This window comes from Bombina bombina, chromosome 6 (genome assembly GCF_027579735.1).
Source record: "Bombina bombina isolate aBomBom1 chromosome 6, aBomBom1.pri, whole genome shotgun sequence".
Classification (NCBI taxonomy): Eukaryota; Metazoa; Chordata; class Amphibia; order Anura; family Bombinatoridae; genus Bombina; species Bombina bombina.
Window position 1 is genome coordinate 843208477 of NC_069504.1, and position 23556 is coordinate 843232032.

General features: G+C 42.0%; 1 protein-coding gene across 1 annotated transcript in view; it reads right to left on the reverse strand.

Moving 5' to 3' along the window:
* Nucleotides 1–327: 327 nt before the first annotated feature.
* The window catches only part of LOC128664658 (complement C3-like), a 35562-nt gene continuing 12333 nt past the window's right edge, over nt 328–23556 (reverse strand). The window contains exon 4 of the mRNA XM_053719469.1: nt 328–469. Within this exon, the coding sequence (XP_053575444.1) occupies nt 328–469 (142 nt within the window). The remainder of the gene's footprint in view (nt 470–23556) is intronic.

The following is a 23556-nucleotide window of genomic DNA, read 5'->3' on the forward strand; positions in this document are numbered from 1 at the left end:
TGGCTCACATTCTGATCAACTACCATAATTTAGAAGATATAAACTCTGTAAGTTCAGTTTATTATTTTATTTGAACAATGTAATAACTTCCAGTTTATTACATAAACATTATACAGATCGTATAAAAAACATTCCTAAAAATAATTTCACTTTTTAAGAAAAAAATAATACTAATCCCCCACAATGCATTTTGAGATTATGCCGCTTTGTCTTTCTCTCCTTTTCATTCCTTCCCCTCTTCTAATACTGACGAAAGGAACATAGAGGTTGAAGGGCATATTGCATTTACTAGTGTATAAAACAGGACTACCATTCACAGTATAAGATTCAGTTAGGACAGCCCCCAAGCTCTAGGTTTTCAGCTACAACTGTAATGTCCTCACAAGCCTGTTGGTACTCAGCAGTCTGACATTCTTTCTCATTTGGCCACCGCTCAATCCATGTCTCTTTACCAATGATGTAGGAGTAGCTGTAAAAGGGCAGAAATAAAACATTAACATAACATTAAAGGGCCAGTCTGCTCCAGAATAGTTATTGCTTAAAAAGATAGATAATCCCTTTATTACCCATTCCCCAATTTTGCATAACCAACACGGTTATATTAATATACTTTTTACCTCTGTGATTACCTTGTATCTAAGTCTCTGCAGACTGCCCCTTATTTTAGTTCTTTTGACAGACATGCATTTTAGCCAATCAGTGCAGATTCCTATGTAACTCCACGTGTGTGAGCACAATGTTATCTATATGGCACACATGAACTAACACCCTCAAGCTGTGAAAAACTGTCAAAATGCCCAGGGATAAGAGGCGGCCTTCAAAGCCTTAGACATTAGCATATGAACCTACCAAGGCTTTCAACAAAGAATACCATTGAGAATAAAGCAAATTTAATAATAAAAGTAAATTGGAAAGTTGTTTAAAACTGCATGCCCTATTTGAATCATGAATGTTTAATTTTGACTAGACTGTCCCTTTAACTATATAAAAAGTTTCACAAAAACACAATTTGTGCTTACCTGATAAATTTATTTCTCTTGTGGTGTATCCAGTCCACGATCATCCATTACTTGTGGGATATTCTCATTCCCAACAGGAAGTTGCAAGAGGACACCCACAGCAGAGCTGTTATATAGCTCCTCCCCTAACTGCCATATCCAGTCATTCGACCGAAAACAAGCCGAGAAAGGAGAAACCATAGGGTGCAGTGGTGACTGTAGTTTAAATTTAAAAATTACCTGCCTTAAAATGACAGGGCGGGCCGTGGACTGGATACACCACAAGAGAAATAAATTTATCAGGTAAGAATAAATTGTGTTTTCTCTTGTAAGGTGTATCCAGTCCACGGATCATCCATTACTTGTGGGATACCAATACCAAAGCTAAAGTACACGGATGAAGGGAGGGACAAGGCAGGTACTTAAATGGAAGGCACCACTGCCTGCAACACCTTTCTCCCAAAAATAGCCTCCGAAGAAGTAAAAGTATCAAATTTGTAGAATTTTGAAAAGGTATGAAGCGAAGACCAAGTTGCCGCCTTGCAAATCTGTTCAACAGAAGCCTCATTTTTAAAGGCCCAAGTGGAAGCCACAGCTCTAGTAGAATGAGCTGTAATCCTTTCAGGAGGCTGCTGTCCAGCAGTCTCATAGGCTAAGCGGATTATGCTTCTTAGCCAAAAAGAAAGAGAGGTTGCGGAAGCCTTTTGACCTCTCCTCTGACCAGAGTAGACCACAAACAAAGCAGATGTTTGACGAAAATCCTTAGTAGCTTGTAAGTAAAACTTTAAAGCATGAACCACGTCCAGATTGTGTAATAGACGTTCCTTCTTTGAAGAAGGATTAGGACACAAGGATGGAACAACAATCTCTTGATTGATAATCTTGTTAGATACCACCTTAGGTAAAAACCCAGGTTTGGTACGCAGGACTACCTTATCCGAATTGAAAATCAGATAAGGAGAATCACATTGTAAGGCAGATAACTCGGAGACCCTACGAGCCGAGGAAATAGATACCAAAAAAAGAACTTTCCAAGATAAAAGTTTGATATCTATGGAATGAAGAGGTTCAAACGGAACTCCTTGAAGAACCTTAAGAACCAAATTTAAGCTCCATGGCGGAGCAACAGGTTTAAACACAGGCTTGATTTTAACTAAAGCCTGACAAAATGCCTGAACGTCTGGAACATCTGCCAGACGCTTGTGCAAAGGAATATACAGAGCAGAAATCTGTCCCTTTAAGGAACTAGCTGACAATCCTTTTTCCAAACCTTCTTGGAGAAAGGATAATATCCTGGGAATCCTGACCTTACTCTATGAGTAACCCTTGGATTCACATCAATAAAGATATTTACACCATATCTTATGATAAATTTTCCTGGTGACAGGCTTTCGTGCCTGTATTAAGGTATCAATGACTGACTCGGAGAAGCCACGCTTTGATAAAATCAAGCGTTCAATCTCTATGCAGTCAGTCTCAGAGAAATTAGATTTGGATGGTGGAAAGGACCCTGAAGTAGAAGGTCCTGTCTCAGAGGCAGAGTCCATGGGGGAAAGGATGACATGTCCACTAGATCTGCATACCAGGTCCTGCGTGGCTACACAGGCGCTATCAAAATCACTGATGCTCTCTCCTGCTTGATCTTGGCAATCAGTTGAGGGAGCAGAGGAAACGGTGGAAACACAAAAGCCAGGTTGAAAGACCAGGGCTCTGCTAGAGCATCTATCAGCGTCGCCTTGGGATCCCTGGACCTGGATCCGTAACAAGGAAGCTTGGCGTTCTGGCGAGACGCCATGAGATCCAGTTCTGGTTTGCCCCAACGATGAATCAATTGTGCAAACACCTCCGGATGGAGTTCCCACTCCCCCGGATGAAAAGTCTGACGACTTAGAAAATCCGCCTCCCAGTTCTCTACACCTGGGATATGGATAGCTGATAGGTGGCCAGAGTGAATCTCTGCCCAGCGAATTATCTTTGAGACTTCTAACATCGCTAGGGAACTCCTTGTTCCCCCTTGATGGTTGATGTAAGCCACAGTCGTGATGTTGTCCGACTGAAATCTGATGAACCTCATTGTTGCTAGCTGAGGCCAAGCCTGAAGAGTATTGAATATCGCTCTCAGTTCCAGAATATTTATTGGAAGGAGTGTCTCCTCCTGAGTCCACGATTTACAATTTTTTCTAGAATTGGAAATGCTAGAAAATGCTGCTGATACCGGATTAATGTAAGTTAAGCCTGAATACAGTGATTTAATAGCGACTGGTATCATGCTTACTCTCAGGGGTAATACCCTTATAAAAATGCAATATAAAACATTTGCTGGCATGTTTAATCGTTTTTATATATGCTTTGGTGATAAAACTTTATTGGGGCCTAGTTTTTTCCACATGGCTGGCTTTATTTTTGCCTAGAAACAGTTTCCTGAGGCTTTCCACTGTTGTAGTATGAGTGGGAGGGGCCTATTTTAGCGCTTTTTTGCACAGTTAAAATTACAGACTGAGACATCCAGCTTTCCCCAGAAGTCCCCTGAATGCTATAGGACATCTCTAAAGGGCTCAGTGTCGTTTATTGGGGAAGGTAGGGCCACAGCAGAGCTGTGGCAGTTTGTTGTGACTGTTAAAAAACGTCTATATCGTTTTTTTTATCCGTTTTTTGAACTAAGGGGTTAATCATCCATTTGCAAGTGGGTGCAATGCTCTGTTAGCTTATTACATACACTGTAAAAATTTCGTTTGATTTACTGACTTTTTTCACAGTTTTTCAAAAAAAAAATTTTTTTTTTTTTTTTAAATCAAAGTTTTTTTATTAAGGTATTTGGTGATACATAGCGTAAAAGTCAGCAATAATAATAAAAAAAATAAAATTAAAAAAAAAGGGGCAGCATGGTTATGTTTGAAGAGATGAGACTCCATAGACCTGATAGCTCTCCTCCTGTAATTGTGACCGAACCCTTAGGCAAGCTAGGAGATCTAATCAGGTACAAGAGAGCATGGTAATCATTACCAAACGTCCAGAACTATCCCACACCTACTCTTGCATGACAATTAAGAAATGGGTAGCACACATCTCGTGATTGTATACTTCTGGCTGTATAGTCCCCGGTGTTAGACATGGCGGACCTAAACCGCAGCTGCTCATTCAGCAGATCCTCCAAGCTGTCGCTCCCCCGTGTGCTGCTAGCCTTGATCTTCCACACTTCTGAGTGCCTGGTAAGTGTGAAGCCCTCCCGACCCCGGCGGGGACCGGCCGCATCCCCTCCCGGGAGTCCCAAGGACGACAGTGATAGATTTGCGTGCTGCTCAGCAGGTACTTGAAACTGAGGCTTTAAGTGAGGGTCTTGCGACACTGCATATAGAGACGGTCCAGTCCGTGGATCCAATCCGCAGATTCCTCAATCCAAGCTGTGTCCTCCTTCATAATGTCTCTATGTATAGTAAGAGGTGAGGTTACCGGATTTAACTCTTGGCAAAGGATTTTCAGATCTGTAAATCTGTATTCAATTAGCCGATCCAAGGCTTGCAGTTTAACTTGTAATACAGCATGAAAGTCCTCCATGTTGTCAGCTTTGTGTGATATTCTGGCTTGTGAAATCGTAGCAGATTACTACTGCTTTACTCGAGTGATTTAAGAACTCGAGGGGGGTAGTGAATGTATGTAATGAAGTTGCGGCCTACCATCCAGATTCTATCTGTGCAATCCCAACAGAAAATAACGGATACATTGAGGTATCATTCAGCTCTCTTTCTTCTCCTAAACCGACTTAACAACTTATAGTGCGAAATGTCAGAATTGAGAGGAGATATTTGATATAAATGGTAATTCACTGAAGGAGCCCCATGAAATGCTGCTGATCATCAGTTTTTCAAATTTTGACAAAAACATAATTTATGCTTACCTGATAAATTCCTTTCTTCTGTTGTGTGATCAGTCCACGGGTCATCATTACTTCTGGGATATAACTCCTCCCCAACAGGAAATGCAAGAGGATTCACCCAGCAGAGCTGCATATAGCTCCTCCCCTCTACGTCACTCCCAGTCATTCGACCAAGAATCAACGAGAAAGGAAAAACCAAGGGTGAAGTGGTGACTGGAGTATAATTTAGAAGATATTTACCTGCCTTAAAACAGGGCGGGCCGTGGACTGATCACACAACAGAAGAAAGGAATTTATCAGGTAAGCATAAATTATGTTTTCTTCTGTTATGTGTGATCAGTCCACGGGTCATCATTACTTCTGGGATACCAATACCAAAGCAAAAGTACACGGATGACGGGAGGGATAGGCAGGCTCATTATACAGAAGGAACCACTGCCTGAAGAACCTTTCTCCCAAAAATAGCCTCCGAAGAAGCAAAAGTGTCAAATTTGTAAAATTTGGAAAAAGTATGAAGCGAAGACCAAGTTGCAGCCTTGCAAATCTGTTCAACAGAGGCCTCATTCTTAAAGGCCCAAGTGGAAGCCACAGCTCTAGTGGAATGAGCTGTAATTCTTTCAGGAGGCTGCTGTCCAGCAGTCTCATAGGCTAAACGTATTATGCTACGAAGCCAAAAAGAGAGACAGGTAGCAGAAGCTTTTTGACCTCTCCTCTGTCCAGAATAAACGACAAACAGGGAAGAAGTTTGGCGAAAATCTTTAGTTGCCTGCAAGTAGAACTTGAGGGCACGAACTACATCCAGATTGTGTAGAAGACGTTCCTTCTTTGAAGAAGGATTTGGACACAAGGATGGAACAACAATCTCTTGATTGATATTCCTGTTAGTGACTACCTTAGGTAAGAACCCAGGTTTAGTACGCAGAACTACCTTGTCTGAGTGAAAAATCAGATAAGGAGAATCACAATGTAAGGCTGATAACTCAGAGACTCTTCGAGCCGAGGAAATAGCCATTAAAAACAGAACTTTCCAAGATAACAATTTTATATCAATGGAATGAAGGGGTTCAAACGGAACTCCCTGTAAAACATTAAGAACTAAGTTTAAACTCCATGGTGGAGCAACAGTTTTAAACACAGGCTTGATCCTAGCTAAAGCCTGACAAAAGGCCTGGACGTCTGGATTTTCTGACAGACGCCTGTGTAACAAGATGGACAGAGCTGAAATCTGTCCCTTTAATGAGCTAGCCGATAAACCCTTTTCTAAACCTTCTTGTAGAAAGGACAGTATCCTAGGAATCCTAACCTTACTCCAGGAGTAACCTTTGGATTCGCACCAATATAGGTATTTACGCCATATCTTATGGTAAATCCTTCTGGTAACAGGTTTCCTAGCCTGTATCAGGGTATTAATAACCGACTCAGAAAAACCACGTTTTGATAAGATCAAGCGTTCAATTTCCAAGCAGTCAGCTTCAGAGAAGTTAGATTTTGATGTTTGAATGGACCCTGTATCAGAAGGTCCTGTCTTAGAGGTAGAGACCAAGGCGGACAGGATGACATGTCCACTAGATCTGCATACCAAGTCCTGCGCGGCCACGCAGGCGCTATTAGAATCACTGATGCTCTTTCCTGTTTGATTTTGGCAATCAATCGAGGAAGCAGCGGGAAGGGTGGAAACACATAAGCCATCCCGAAGTTCCAAGGTGCTGTCAAAGCATCTATCAGAACCGCTCCCGGATCCCTGGATCTGGACCCGTAGCGAGGAAGTTTGGCATTCTGGCGAGACGCCATGAGATCTACCTCTGGTTTGCCCCAACGTCGAAGTATTTGGGCAAAGACCTCCGGATGAAGTTCCCACTCCCCCGGATGAAAAGTCTGGCGACTCAAGAAATCCGCCTCCCAGTTCTCCACTCCCGGGATGTGGATTGCTGACAGGTGGCAAGAGTGAGACTCTGCCCAGCGAATTATTTTTGATACTTCCATCATTGCTAGGGAGCTTCTTGTCCCTCCTTGATGGTTGATGTAAGCTACAGTCGTGATGTTGTCCGACTGAAACCTGATGAACCCCCGAGTTTTTAACTGGGGCCAAGCCAGAAGGGCATGGAGAACTGCTCTCAATTCCAGAATGTTTATTGGCAGGAGACTTTCCTCCTGATTCCATTGTCCCTGAGCCTTCAGAGAATTCCAGACAGCGCCCCAACCTAGAAGGCTGGCGTCTGTTGTTACAATTGTCCAGTCCGGCCTGCTGAACGGCATCCCCCTGGACAGATGTGGCCGAGAAAGCCACCATAGAAGAGAGTTTCTGGTCTCTTGATCCAGATTCAGAGTAGGGGACAAGTCTGAGTAATCCCCATTCCACTGACTCAGCATGCACAATTGCAGCGGTCTGAGATGTAGGCGTGCAAAGGGAACTATGTCCATTGCTGCTACCATTAAGCCGATCACCTCCATGCATTGAGCTACTGACGGGAGTTGAATGGAATGGAGGACACGGCATGCATTTAGAAGCTTTGTTAACCTGTTTTCTGTCAGGTAAATCTTCATTTCTACAGAATCTATAAGAGTCCCCAAGAATGGAACTCTTGTGAGAGGAAAAAGAGAACTCTTCTTTTCGTTCACTTTCCATCCATGCGACCTTAGAAATGCCAGAACTAACTCTGTATGAGACTTGGCAGTTTGAAAGCTTGAAGCTTGTATCAGAATGTCGTCTAGGTACGGAGCTACCGAAATTCCTCGCGGTCTTAGTACCGACAGAAGGGCACCCAGAACCTTTGTGAAGATTCTTGGAGCCGTAGCCAGTCCGAATGGAAGAGCTACAAACTGGTAATGCCTGTCTAAGAAGGCAAACCTTAGATACCGGTAATGATCTTTGTGAATCGGTATGTGAAGGTAAGCATCCTTTAAATCCACTGTGGTCATGTACTGACCCTTTTGGATCATGGGTAAGATTGTCCGAATAGTTTCCATTTTGAACGATGGAACTCTTAGGAATTTGTTTAGGATCTTTAAATCCAAGATTGGCCTGAAAGTTCCCTCTTTTTTGGGAACCACAAACAGGTTTGAGTAAAACCCTTGTCCTTGTTCCGACCGCGGAACCGGATGGATCACTCCCATTAATAACAGATCTTGTACACAGCGTAGAAACGCGTCTTTCTTTATCTGGTTGGTTGATAACCTTGACAGATGAAATCTCCCTCTTGGGGGAGAGAATTTGAAGTCTAGAAGGTATCCCTGAGATATGATCTCTAGCGCCCAGGGATCCTGGACATCTCTTGCCCAAGCCTGGGCGAAGAGAGAGAGTCTGCCCCCCACTAGATCCGGTCCCGGATCGGGGGCCCTCGGTTCATGCTGTCTTTGGGGCAGCAGCAGGTTTCCTGGCCTGCTTGCCCTTGTTCCAGGACTGGTTAGGTTTCCAGCCTTGTCTGTAACGAGCAACAGCTCCTTCCTGTTTTGGTGCAGTGGAAGTTGATGCTGCTCCTGCTTTGAAATTCCGAAAGGCTCCCCTCGCTGTTTGGTGAAATTTGTTCAATTTGTACAGATTGGCTTTTATTTAAAGTAGCATCAATACAGTTAGTACATAAATTTCTATTGGGCTCCACCTTGGCATTGGAACAAATGACACAGGTATCTTCCTCTGAATCAGACATGTTTAACACACTAGCAATAAACATGCAACTTGGTTACAATCTTATTAACAAAAACGTACTGTGCCTCAAAGAAGCACTAAACGATTAAATGACAGTTGAAATAATGAACTGAAAAACAGTTATAGCATCAATCTTTAAAACAACACAACTTTTAGCAAAGGTTTGTTCCCATTAGTAAAGTAACACTAATTAAATTTGAAACACAAAAATTACAGAGCAACGTTTTTAATCACAGTCACTATATAAGTCTCACAGCTCTGCTGAGAGAATCTACCTCCCTCCAAAGAAGTTTGAAGACCCCTGAGTTCTGTTAGAGATGAACCGGATCATGCAGAAAATACAAGAGTAACTGACTGGAAATTTTTGATGCGTAGCAAAGAGCGCCAAAAACGGCCCCTCCCCCTCACACACAGCAGTGAGAGAGAAACGAAACTGTCATAATTAAAACAAGCAACTGCCAAGTGGAAAAATAATGCCCAAATATTTATTCACTCAGTACCTCAGAAATGCAAACGATTCTACATTCCAGCAAAAACGTTTAACATGAAAAATACCTATTAAAAGGTTTAATGTACTTTTAAAAGAGTAATTCCGGTGAAATACCATCCCCAGAATACTGAAGTGTAGAGTATACATACATGTCATTATAACGGTATGGCAGGATTTTCTCATCAATTCCATTCAGAAAATAAAAACTGCTACATACCTCAATGCAGATTCAACTGCCCGCTGTCCCCTGATCTGAAGCTTTTACCTCCCTCAGATGGCCGAGAAACAGCAATATGATCTTAACTACTCCGGTTAAAATCATAGTAAAAACTCTGGTAGATTCTTCTTCAAACTCTGCCAGAGAGGTAATAACACGCTCCGGTGCTATTGTAAAATAACAAACTTTTGATTGAAGTTATAAAAACTAAGTATAATCACCATAGTCCTCTCACACATCCTATCTAGTTGTTGGGTGCAAGAGAATGACTGGGAGTGACGTAGAGGGGAGGAGCTATATGCAGCTCTGCTGGGTGAATCCTCTTGCATTTCCTGTTGGGGAGGAGTTATATCCCAGAAGTAATGATGACCCGTGGACTGATCACACATAACAGAAGAAATTTGTTTCACTTAAAGGCACAGTATCGTTTTTTATATTTGCTTGTTAACTTGATTTAAAGTGTTTTCCAAGCATACTAGTCTCATTGCTAGTCTGTACAAACATGTCTGACATAGAGGAAACTCCTTGTTCATTATGTTTAAAAGCCATGGTGGAACCCCCTCTTAGAATGTGTACCAAATGTACTGATTTCACTTTAAGCAATAAAGATCATATTCTGTCTTTAAAAAATTTATCACCAGAGGAATCTGACGAGGGGGAAGTTATGCCGACTAACTCTCCCCATGTGTCAGATCCTTTGACTCCCGCTCAAGGGACTCAAGTACATTTAGGGCGCCCATAGTGATTACTTTACAAGACATGGCGGCAGTCATGGATAATACACTGTCAGCGATATTAGCCAGACTACCTGAATTTAGAGGTAAGCGAGATAGCTCTGGGGTTAGACGAAATACAGAGCATACTGATGCTTTAAGAACCATGTATGATACTGCCTCACAATATGCAGAAGCTGAGGAAGGCGAGCTTCAGTCTGTGGGTGATGTTTCTGACTCAGGAAAGATACCTGATTCTGATATTTCTACATTTAAATTTAAGCTTGAACACCTCCGCGTATTGCTCAGGGAGGTTTTAGCTGCTCTGAATGACTGTGATACAATTGCAGTGCCAGAGAAATTGTGTAGACTGGATAAATACTATGCAGTGCCGGTGTGTACTGATGTTTTTCCAATACCTAAAAGGTTTACAGAAATTATTACTAAGGAATGGGATAGACCAGGTGTGCCGTTCTCTCCCCCTCCTATTTTTAGAAAAATGTTTCCAATAGACGCCACCACACGGGACTTATGGCAGACAGTCCCTAAGGTGGAGGGAGCAGTTTCTACTCTAGCAAAGCGTACTACTATCCCTGTCGAGGACAGTTGTGCTTTTTCAGATCCAATGGATAAAAAATTAGAAGGTTACCTTAAGAAAATGTTTATTCAACAAGGTTTTATCCTACAGCCCCTTGCATGCATTGCTCCTGTCACTGCTGCTGCGGCGTTCTGGTTTGAGTCTCTGGAAGAGGCTTTACAGGTAGAGACTCCATTGGATGACATACTTGGCAAACTTAGAGCACTTAAGCTAGCCAATTCTTTTGTTTCTGATGCCATTGTTCATTTGACTAAACTAACGGCTAAGAATTCTGGTTTTGCTATACAGGTGCGCAGGGCGCTATGGCTTAAATCATGGTCAGCTGACGTGACTTCAAAATCTAAGCTGCTTAACATTCCGTTCAATGGGCAGACCCTATTCGGGCCTGGTTTGAAGGAGATTATTGCTGATATCACTGGAGGAAAAGGTCATGCCCTTCCTCAGGACAGGTCCAAATCAAGGGCCAAACAGTCTAATTTTCGTGCCTTTCGAAACTTCAAGGCAGGTGCGGCATCAACTTCCTCTAATGCAAAACAAGAGGGAACTTTTGCTCAGTCCAAGACGGTCTGGAGACCAAACCAGACCTGGAACAAAGGTAAGCAGGCCAAAAAGCCTGCTGCTGCCTCTAAGACAGCATGAAGGAATGGCCCCCTATCCAGTAACGGATCTAGTAGGGGGCAGACTTTCACTCTTCGCCCAGGCGTGGGCAAGAGATGTCCAGGATCCCTGGGCATTGGAAATTATATCCCAGGGATATCTTCTGGACTTCAAAGCTTCCCCCTCAAAAGGGAGATTTCACCTTTCACAATTATCTGCAAACCAGATAAAGAGAGAGGCATTCTTACACTGTGTACGAGACCTCCTAGTTATGGGAGTGATCCATCCAGTTCCAAAGGAGGAACAGGGACAGGGTTTTTACTCAAATCTGTTTGTGGTTCCCAAAAAAGAGGGAACCTTCAGACCAATTTTGGATCTAAAGATCTTAAACAAATTCCTCAGAGTTCCATCATTCAAGATGGAAACTATTCGTACCATCCTACCTATGATCCAGGAAGGTCAATATATGACTACAGTGGATCTAAAGGATGCTTATCTTCACATTCCGATACACAAAGATCATCATCGGTTTCTCAGGTTTGCCTTTCTAGACAGGCATTACCACTTTGTAGCTCTTCCCTTTGGATTAGCTACAGCCCCAAGAATCTTTACTAAGGTTCTAGGGTCGCTTCTGGCGGTCCTAAGGCCGCGGGGCATAGCAGTGGCCCCTTATTTAGACGACATCCTGATATAGGCGTCAAACTTCCAAATTGCCAAGTCTCATACGGACATAGTTCTGGCATTTCTGAGGTCGCATGGGTGGAAAGTGAACGAGGAAAAGAGTTCTCTATCCCCACTCACAAGAGTTTCCTAACTAGGGACTCTGATAGATTCTGTAGAAATGAAAATTTACCTGACGGAGTCCAGGTTATCAAAGCTATAAAATTCCTGCCGTGTTCTTCATTCCATTCCGCGCCCTTCGGTGGCTCAGTGTATGGAAGTAATCGGCTTAATGGTAGCGGCAATGGACATAGTGTCGTTTGCACGCTTACATCTCAGACCGCTGCAACTATGCATGCTCAGTCAGTGGAACGGGGATTACACAGACTTGTCCCCTCTACTAAATCTGGATCAAGAGACCAGGGATTCTCTTCTCTGGTGGCTATCTCGGGTCTATCTGTCCAAAGGTATGACCTTTCGCAGGCCAGATTGGACAATTGTAACAACAGATGCCAGCCTTCTAGGTTGGGGTGCAGTCTGGAACTCCCTGAAGGCTCAGGTACCTCATAGCAGAGTAAACTGCACGCCATTCTCCCGCTGAAGTTACCTCTCTCCTCAGACATATGTGAGAACAGCAATGGATCTTAGTTACAACCTGCTAAGATCATAGAAAACTCAGGCAGATTCTTCTTCTATTTACTGCCTGGGATAAAATAGTACAACTCCGGTACCATTTAAAAATAACAATCTTTTGATTGAAGAAAATAAACTAACTATATTTCACCACTCTCTCTTACTACCTCCATGCTTGTTGAGAGTTGCAAGAGAATGACTGGATATGGCAGTTAGGGGAGGAGCTATATAACAGCTCTGCTGTGGGTGTCCTCTTGCAACTTCCTGTTGGGAATGAGAATATCCCACAAGTAATGGATGATCCGTGGACTTGATTCACCTTACAAGAGAAATATCATTTTACTGTATATCTGAATACAATTCTAAAGTTGTGGGAAATGCTCTAACATCCTGCTGCTGGAAGAAAGCTGAATGTTTTATTTTATAAAAGAAAATACCATCAAACAGTGGAGGCCACGCTCTTTGTTTTAAATGTTTTTCCATCCCATATTTTTTATATATTTTAATACAAATTAATCATTTAAAAGACTTCATGAAACAGCACTAACACTTGTTTATGTAACCTCCTGTTATAGCTAGGGTGGGAAATCCCACTTTTACTGGGGAATTCTGGGAATTATAGTCATTCTAACACATGATGTCCCACAGTGCTATTTTTTCTTTAAGTAGGCAGTGCTAGCAGGAGATAGGGTTGCCAGTGTTCAGTATTCAACCAGACTTCTAATATTTTAGAAGGCTGTCCAGCAAAACCTTCATAAAAATACTGAACACTTACATTTTCATTCTTTTTTTTAATGTCTATGGGGTATATTTAACATAGCGCGAGTGGACATGATACGATCTAGCGTATCATGTCCGCTGCACATCGATAAATGCCAACAGCATACGCCGTTGACATTTATCATTGCACCAGCAGTTCTGGTGAACTGCTGGTGCAATGCCGCCCTCTGCAGATTCACGGCCAATCGGCCGCTAGCAGGGGGTGTCAATCAACCCAAACGTATTCGATCGGGTTGATTTCTGTCAGTGGCCTCAGAGCAGGCGGACAAGTTATGGAGCAACGGTCTTTAGACTGCTGCTTCATAACTTCTGTTTCTGGCAAGTCTGAAGGCTCGCACAGAAACAGGGGCATCAAGCTCCATACAGAGCTTGATAAATTGGCACCAAAGAGTGTTAGCTAAATGCAAAAGGTGTCCTATGCCTCAACATATTATAATTATGGAGCAGAAAGATGCGAGGGATAGTCAAGGGGGTCAAATCACTTATGTTTACTTGTTACTCTCAGCGAAAACAGCTACAATTATTTGTATTTTACTGACAGCCAAGTGGTAAAATGACTGCTCAGTTGTGAAAAAACAGAATTTATGCTTACCTGATAAATTACTTTCTTTTACGGTGTATCCAGTCCACGAATTCATCCTTACTTGTGGGATATTCTCAATCCCTACAGGAAGTGGCAAAGAGAGCACACAGCAAAGCTGTCCATATAGCTCCCCTCAGGCTCCGCCCCCCCCAGTCATTCGACCGACGGTTAGGAGAAAAAGGAGAACCATAGGGTGCAGTGGTGACTGTAGTTTCTTTAAAAAATTTAATTTGAACCTGACTTAATTGTCAGGGCGGGCCGTGGACTGGATACACCGTAAGAGAAAGTAATTTATCAGGTAAGCATAAATTCTGTTTTCTCTTACCTGGTGTATCCAGTCCACGGATTCATCCTTACTTGTGGGATACCAATACCAAAGCTTTAGGACACGGATGAAGGGAGGGAACAAGTCAGGTAACCTAAACGGAAGGCACCACTGCTTGCAAAACCTTTCTCCCAAAAATAGCCTCCGAAGAAGCAAAAGTATCGAATTTGTAAAATTTGGCAAATGTATGCAGTGAAGACCAAGTCGCCGCCCTACAAATCTGTTCAACAGAAGCCTCATTCTTGAAAGCCCATGTGGAAGCCACAGCTCTAGTGGAATGAGCTGTAATACGTTCAGGAGGCTGCTGTCCAGCAGTCTCGTAAGCCAATTGGATGATGCTTTTCAGCCAGAAGGAAAGAGAGGTAGCAGTCGCTTTCTGACCTCTCCTTTTACCAGAATAGACAACAAACAAGGATGATGTTTGTCTGAAATCTTTAGTTGCTTTTAAGTAGAATTTTAAAGCACGAACCACATCAAGATTGTGTAATAGTCGTTCCTTCTTAGAAACTGGATTAGGACACAGAGAAGGAACAATGATTTCCTGGTTAATATTCTTATTAGAAACCACTTTTGGAAGAAAACCAGGTTTGGTACGTAAAACAACCTTATCTGCATGGAACACCAGATAGGGTGAATTACACTGCAAAGCAGACAATTTAGAAACTCTTTGAGCAGAAGAAATAGCTACTAAAAACAAAACTTTCCAAGATAACAACTTAATATCTATGGAATGCAAAGGTTCAAATGGAACCCCTTGAAGAACTGAAAGAACTAAATTTAGACTCCATGGAGGAGCCACAGGTTTGTAAACAGGCTTAATTCTAACTAGGGCCTGTGCAAACACCTGAACGTCTGGTACAGCTGCCAGAAGCTTATGCAACAGGATAGACAGAGCAGATATCTGTCCCTTTAAGGAACTAGCTGACAAACCTTTCTCCAATCCTTCTTGGAGAAAAGACAATATCCTTGGAATCCTAACCTTACTCCACGAGTAACCCTTGGATTCACCCCTTGGATTCACACCAACTAAGATATTTCCGCCATATCTTATGGTAAATTTTCCTGGTGACAGGCTTTCTGGCCTGTATCAGAGTATCTATAACTGATTCCGAGAACCCATGCTTAGCTAGAATTAAGCGTTCAATGTCCAAGCAGTCAGTTGCAGAGAAACTAGATTTGGATGCTTGAAAGGACCTTGAATTAGAAGATCCTGCCTTGATGGCAGTTTCCATGGTGGGTCCGATGACATGTCCACTAGGTCTGCATACCAAGTCCTGCGTGGCCACGCAGGCGCTATCAGAATTACCGAAGCCTTCTCCTGTTTGATTCTGGCTACTAGCCGAGGGAGAAGAGGAAACGGTGGAAAGACATAAGCTAGACTGAATGACCAAGGCGCTACTAAGGCATCTATCAAAGCCGCCTTGGGATCCCTGGACCTTGATCCGTAAAGGGGAAGTTTGGTGTTCTGACGGGACGCCACCAGATCCAACTCTGGAATGCCCCATAGCTGGGTCTGCTGAGCAAAAACCTCCGGGTGGAGTTCCCACTCCCCCGGATGGAAAGTCTGACGACTCAGAAAATCCGCCTCCCAGTTGTCTACCCCTGAGATGTGAATAGCAGATAGATGGCAGGAGTGATTCTCCGCCCATTTGATGATCTTGGATACCTCCTTCATCGCTAGGGAACTCTTTGTTCCTCCCTGATGATTGATGTACGCTACAGTCGTGATGTTGCCCGACTGAAATCTGATGAACTTTGCCTCCGCTAGTTGAGGCCATGCCTGGAGCGTATTGAATATCGCTCTCAGTTCCAAAATGTTTATCGGGAGAAGGGATTCTTCCCGAGACCATAGACCCTGAGCTTTCAGGGAGTTCCAGACCGCACCCGAGCCTAACAGACTGGCGTCGGTCGTGACAATGATCCACTCCGGTCTGCGGAAACTCATTCCCTGAGACAGGTGATCCTGAGACAACCACCAGAGAAGAGAGCCTTTGGTGCCCTGGTCCATTTGTATTTGAGGAGATAAATCTGCATAATCCCCATTCCACTGTTTGAGCATGCACAGTTGCAGTGGTCTTAGATGAATTCGGGCAAAAGGGACCACGTCCATTGCCACGACCATCAAACCTATTACCTCCATGCACTGAGTGACGGAAGGCCACGGAATGGAATGAAGAACTCGGCAAGTATTCAACAGTTTTGACTTCCTGACCTCTGTCAGAAAGATTTTCATTTCTACCGAGTCTATTAGTGTTCCCAGGAAGGGAACCCTTGTGAGCGGGGACAGAGAACTTTTTTCTACGTTCACCTTCCAACCGTGAGCCCTTAGAAAGGCCAGAACAATGTCCGTATGAGCCTTGGCTCTGTGAAAAGACGACACCTGTATTAAGATGTCGTCTAGGTAAGGTGCTACTGGAATGCCCCGCGGTCTTAGTACCGCTAGAAGGGACCCTAGTACCTTTGTGAAAATTCTGGGAGCGGTGGCCAACCCGAAAGGAAGGGAAACAAACTGGTAATGTTTGTCCAGAAAGGCGATCCTTAGGAACTGATGGTGATCTTTGTGGATAGGAATATGTAGGTACGCATCCTTTAGATCCACGGTAGTCATATATTGACCTTCCTGGATCATCGGCAAGATTGTCCGAATGGTTTCTATTTTGAAAGATGGAACTCTGAGGAATTTGTTTAGAATTTTTAGATCCAGGATTGGCCTGAAAGTTCCTTCCTTTTTGGGAACTACGGACAGGTTTGAGTAAAAGCCCAGTCCTTGTTCTACAATTGGAACTGGGTGTATCACTCCCATTTTTAGAAGATCTTCTACACAGCGTAAGAACGCCTGTTTCTTTGTTTGGTCTGAAGACAAACGAGAAATGTGGAACCTTCCCCTTGGGGGAGAGTCCTTGAATTCTAGAAGATACCCCTGAGGAACCATTTCTAATGCCCAGGGATCTGGAACATCTCTTGCCCAAGCCTGAGCAAAGAGAGAGAGTCTACCCCCTACTAGATCCGATCCCGGATCGGGGGCTACCCCTTCATGCTGTCTTGGTAGCAGGAGCAGGCTTCTTGGCCTGTTTACCCTTATTCCAGCCCTGCAAGGGTTTCCATGTTGCTTTGGGCTGTGAAGCGTTATCTTGCTTTGCGGCAGCAGAGGTTGCAGCAGGTCCGCTCCTGAAGTTGCGAAAGGAACGAAAATTAGCCTTGTTTTTGGCCTTAAACGGCCTATCTTGTGGAAGGGCATCGCCCTTTCCCCCAGTGATATCCGAAATAATTTCTTTCAGCTCTGGGCTGAATAGGGTTTTCCCCTTGAAAGGAATATTTAACAGTTTCATTTTGGACGACACATCCGCCGACCACGATTTGAGCCAAAGTACTCTTCGCGCCATGATGGCAAAACCTGAGTTTTTCGCCGCTAACTTAGCTAATTGGAAAGCGGCATCAGTGATAAAAGAATTAGCCAGCTTTAAAGCATTAATTCTATCCATGACCTCGTCGTATGAAGTCTCCCTCTGGAGCGACTCCTCCAGAGCCTCAAACCAAAAAGCCGCTGCAGTAGTTACCGGAATAATGAAGGCAATTGGTTGAAGAAGAAAACCTTGCTGAACAAAAATTTTCTTCAGCAAACCTTCCAATGTTTTATCCATAGGATCTTTGAAAGCACAACTGTCCTCTATTGGTATAGTTGTACGCTTAGCAAGTGTTGAAACAGCTCCCTCTACCTTAGGGACCGTCTGCCACGCGTCCCGCCTGGGGTCGTTTATGGGGAACATTTTCTTAAAGATAGGAGGGGGAACAAAGGGTACACCTGGTCTCTCCCACTCCCTAGTCACAATATCCGCCACCCTCTTTGGGATCGGAAATGCCTCAGTGTATACAGGGACCTCTAAAAACCTGTCCATTTTACAAAAATTTTCTGGGACCACCATGGGGTCACAATCATCCAGTGTAGCTAAAACCTCCTTAAGCAAGACGCGGAGGTGTTCCAGCTTAAATTTAAACGCTAAGGAATCTGACTCTGCCCGCTGAGAAACTTTTCCTGTGTCAGAAATTTCTCCCTCAGACAGTCCGCCCCTCACTGCCACATCAGAGTGTTGTGAGGGTACTACAGATAAATCATCCAAAGCTTCTGATTGCTCATCCTCTGTATTTAAAACTGAGCTATCGCGCTTTTTTGGAAAAACTGGCAGTTTGGATAAAAATGCTGCAAGGGAATTATCCATTACTGCTGCTAATTGTTGTACGGTATTAGGGGCCAATGCGCTAGAGGTACTAGGCATCGCTTGCGCGGGCGTAACTGGTGTCGACACATGGGGAGAGGAAGAAGGACTATCCTCGTTACCTTCCGTTAAAGAATCATCTTGGGCTACATTTTTAAGTGTCACTGCATGGTCTTTAAAATGCTTAGATGTTTTAGCACACTTCAAACACAAATGCAATGGGGGTACCGCCATGGCTTTTAAACATAAAGAACAAGGTCTATCTGAAGACTCAGACATGTTTGACAGACTTAGATAGCACTACAATACAGTAAAAAAATACTTTTTGAAAAAACGTTACTGTGCCTTTAAATAATAAAAAGCACACACTTTTTTACCAAATCACCAAAAAACATCCGATCTTTATGAAATTTTCACCACATGATCCTAATGCTTTGAAATGATTGCACACAAATTTTCAAATCAATTAACCCCTTATTGCCCAAACCGGAGCAAATTGAAGCAGGCTACCGGTTTAACACACTACAGCACGGTGCCACAGTCTTTGCTGTGGCCCTACCTTCCTTTGGGATTATTTGTAGACGAAAATAAGCCTCCCTGGAGTCCTCACTCTCTGGACTCTACACATGAAGCTGCATGAAGCTGCCTTGCAAAACAACTGCGCAACTGAGGCGCGAAAATGAGGCCCCCTCCCTCTTCATTCCGGAGTTGTGGGGCCTTCCTGAGACAGATAGGTGTCTTACAATATGCCAGGCGTAATAAAACCCCATAAAGTGTTCCAAACTTCTAAAACACTTGAACAAATATGAGATTACACTAATAAAGTAATCGATTTAGCCCATAACAGTGTCTACCAGTATTTAAGCCCTTAACCAAAGCTATCCTTCTATACTGAGTCTCAGAAAATGGCTTACCTTCCCACATGGGGATTTCTGTCAGTCTTCTAGCATTACCAGGTCTTGTTAGAAAAAAATGACTGAGCATACCTTAAGCAGTTAAGCCTGCAAACTGTTCTCCCCAACTGAAGTTCTCCGGTACTCAACAGTCCTGCGTGGGAACAGCAATGGATTTTAGTTACAACATGCTAAAATCTTTTTCCTCTCAGCAGAAATCTTCATCACTTTCTGCCTCAGAGTAAATAGTACAAACCGGCACTATTTTAAAATAAACTCTTGATTGAAGAAATAAAAACTACAAATCTAACACCACATACTCTTTACCCTCCCGTGGAGATGCTACTTGTTAGAGCGGCAAAGAGAATGACTGGGGGGGCGGAGCCTGAGGGGAGCTATATGGACAGCTTTGCTGTGTGCTCTCTTTGCCACTTCCTGTAGGGATTGAGAATATCCCACAAGTAAGGATGAATCCGTGGACTGGATACACCAAGTAAGAGAAATATGCATTGTAGGATTAAGGGTATTATGTGACCACCACAGATCACCATGCTCAGTCACAGATTGCCCAGTATTTTTGTGGAGGACAGATGGAACAGTATCAGGAGACCATGTGAAACAACTAGTAAACATGCTGGGTAGCAGTGAGAAAAGGAAGCAGTTAGTAAACATACAGGGAAGTGCTAGTTTTCCTATTTTTTTTACAAAATTTATGATCAGTTTTTGAGAAAGACCTCCCTGCATTGTACATTGTCAGAATATGTACAGCTATAAAAGCATGGATTGTGAGATGATAGAGATTGCAAGATAGGAAAGGACAGTGAGAGACAAATGGGGATTATAGAGAAATAAAAGGGGGAGGAAAGAGTGAGAGAAACGAACATTGATGTTTAATAGTTACTCCCCTGTGAATAAATGCTACATTATAAGAGGTCTTGTTTATTGTACACTCTCTCCCACCCTCTCTTTTTGTCTGGCTAAGGGCCAAAGGGGTGGAGTTTATAGAGTTTTAGAACATAGGTGCTCAGCATCAGCAATGCCCCATATCAAGTGCAAGCTGTAGGGCTCTGTAAGCCACCTTCTCCTATAATCATCCAACAGAAGGCAGCAGCACTTGCTCTTTAAATTGGATGCATTACATCCTATAGGCATGAGTAAAGAAATTAATTGGTCTCCATACTTCTGATTGCTTTGCATTTAACTGGGACAATTTTTGTTATTATATATTCTTACATATATTCATGAGTTTGCACTATGTCTATTTAGGAATAGAGAGATATATGCATATGTTTGTTGTTTTTATTTTGCATAAACATCAGGGGTGCTGTTTATGGATATGTGATGTAAGATAAAGAGTTAACTACCTGTGCAATTAAGTAAACCCCTCCTCTAAGGTGTATAAAAGGTGCATAATGCACTTGTGTAACATACAACATGATTAAGATCGGGTTGACAGAAACGGTTTTTCATTTCATTTTCAGTTCTAATAAAGGAGTTTATAGAGTTATCAGGGGGGAGGTTTTATGCCCCGCTAAACTTGAAAATCACCAGCCGTCACTACAATTTTGTGCTAGTTATAATTGACCTAATTTAATTCAACATTTCAATTCAGTCTGTGGGTGTTTAAATACATTATACAACACAACACATCATCAATACAGGAATATCCATTATATAAAAAGAAAAAAGAAAACAAATACAACATTTTAACAAAACACTCTTTTAGATGTAACAAAAAATATTTTTTCTCTGTGGGACTGTAGTTTATATGTTATTTATTTTATTAAGAGTTCCTGTTCTCTAATCTTTATAGGAGAAATAACAGGAAAGACAGGAAAAAGGTTAATGAGCACAAAAAAAATGTGTGGGACAAGCTCCGGTTTCGTGTCATTTCATTGAGGTAGGCATAATGCGCGCAAGCTAAGATGGCAGATAATAGATCAGGTAGGAGGTGAGGATAGATTTAAGTCCAATAGGACTATTTTTGCTTTAACATAATGTCCTAGGACCTCTGCAGCCTAATTTTTCTTTTATGATTCAGATAGAGCATGCAATTTGAAACAACTTTCTGATTGACTTCTATTATCAATTTTTCTTCCTTTTCTTGGTATCTTTTGTTGAAAGTTGGCATGTAAGTTTAGGAGCTGGCCCATTTTTTGAGCACTATATGGCAGCAGTTATACATTTGCACTAGATGCCAGGACTATTTCTTGTCATGCAGTGCTCCAGATGCCTACTTAGGTATCTCTTCACACAAAATATCATCAGAATTAATAAAAAATTGATAATTGGAGTGAATTAGAATTTTATTTAAATCTTATGCTGTCCAAATCACAAAACGCATGTTTGGGGTTTCTTATCCCTTTAAATATAAAATTAAAAATGTCAGTTTTCTTATAAAAATCTTTACAATGATTTCATATTCTTGAAATTGGACTTCTGTATTGATGTTATTTTAATATGGAGAGGTTAAAACTAATCTGTAGAAAAATTGAGGAATAACATTCTCTAATCATGGGAGAGCACAGGTAAAAAGAAATGAAAAGAAAAAAAGAAGGATGTAATTGGTTTGTGTCCACTAGGTGGCAGTATAATGTTTTTAAAAATTGTTTTGCAATTTTACATCTCTGGGGGGTAGTTATCAAGCCGTCTACTTTTCTGGCTTCGCCGGCCCAATACGTCCGCCTAAGCTCGCCTACCTTCGCCGCCGCGGACCTTAAAAAATACGCCTAAGTTATCAAATAAAGCTGTCAAAAAGCCGCGGGGCGATGAGAAGCGGACTGTGAGAGTTATCACTCATCCGATCTCGCTGCCCTTTGGCTTTTTCCCAGCTTTATTGCTAGCCTGTCACTAAGCACTCACACTAAACTGCACTGTTCTACCCCCTATACCGGCGCCCCGGAGCCTCCCGCAACTAAATAAAGTTACTAACCCCTAAACCGCCGCTCCTAGACCCCGCCGCAACTCTTATAAATGTATTAACCCCTAAACCGCCGCTCCTAGACCCTGCCGCAACTCTTATAAATGTATTAACCCCTAAACCGCCGCTCCTAGACCCTGCCGCAAGTCTTATAAATGTATTAACCCCTAAACCGCCGCTCCCGGACACCGCTGCCACCTACATTATACCTAGTAACCCCTATCCTGCCCCCCCTATACCGTCGCCCTCTATTATAAAATTATTAACCCCTATCCTGCTGATCCCGCACCTCTCCGCAACTAAATAAATAGTTTAACCCCTAAACCGCCGCTCCATGAACCCGCCGCAACCTATATTAAACCTATTAACCCCTATCCTGCCCCCCCTACACCGTCGCCACCTATAATAAATTTATTAACCCCTAATCTGCCCCCCTACACCGTCGCCACCTATAATAAATTTATTAACCCCTATCCTGCCCCCCACTACGCCGCCGCCACTGTAATAAAATGATTAACCTCTAAACCTAAGTCTAACCCTAACCCTAACGCCCCCCTAACTTAAATATTAATTAAATAAATCTAAATAAATTAACTCTTATTAACTAAAGGAATCCTATTTAAAACTAAATACTTACCTTTAAAATAAACCCTAAGATAGCTACAATATAATTAATAATTATATTATAGCTATCTTAGGATTTATATTTATTTTACAGGTAACTTTCAATTTATTTTAACCATGTACAATAACTATTAAATAGTTATTAACTATTTAATAGCTTACCTAGCTAAAATAAAGAGAAATGTACCTGTGAAATAAATCCTAACCTAAGTTACAATTACACCTAACACTACACTATACTTTAATAAATTATTCCTATTTAAAAATAAATACTTACCTGTAAAATAAACCCTAAGATAGCTACAATATAATTAATAATTATATTATAGCTATCTTAGGATTTATATTTATTTTACAGGTAACTTTGTATTTATTTTAGCTAGTTAGAATAGTTATTAAATAGTTATTAACTATTTAATAACTACCTAGCTAAAAGAAATACAAAATTACCTGTAAAATAAATCCTAACCTAAGTTACAATTAAACCTAATACTACACTATCATTAAATTAACTAAATAAACTACCTACAAATAACTACAATTAAATACAATTACATAAACTAACTAAAGTACAAAAAATAAAAAAAGCTAAGTTACAAAAAATAAAAAAGTAAGTTACAAACATGTTAAAAATATTACAACAATTTTAAGCTACTTACACCTAATCTAAGCCCCCTAATAAAATAACAAACACCCCCAAAATAAAAAAAATCCCTACCCTATTCTAAATTAAATAAATTTCAAAGCTCTTTTACCTTACCAGCCCTTAAAAGGGCCATTTGTGGGGGCAT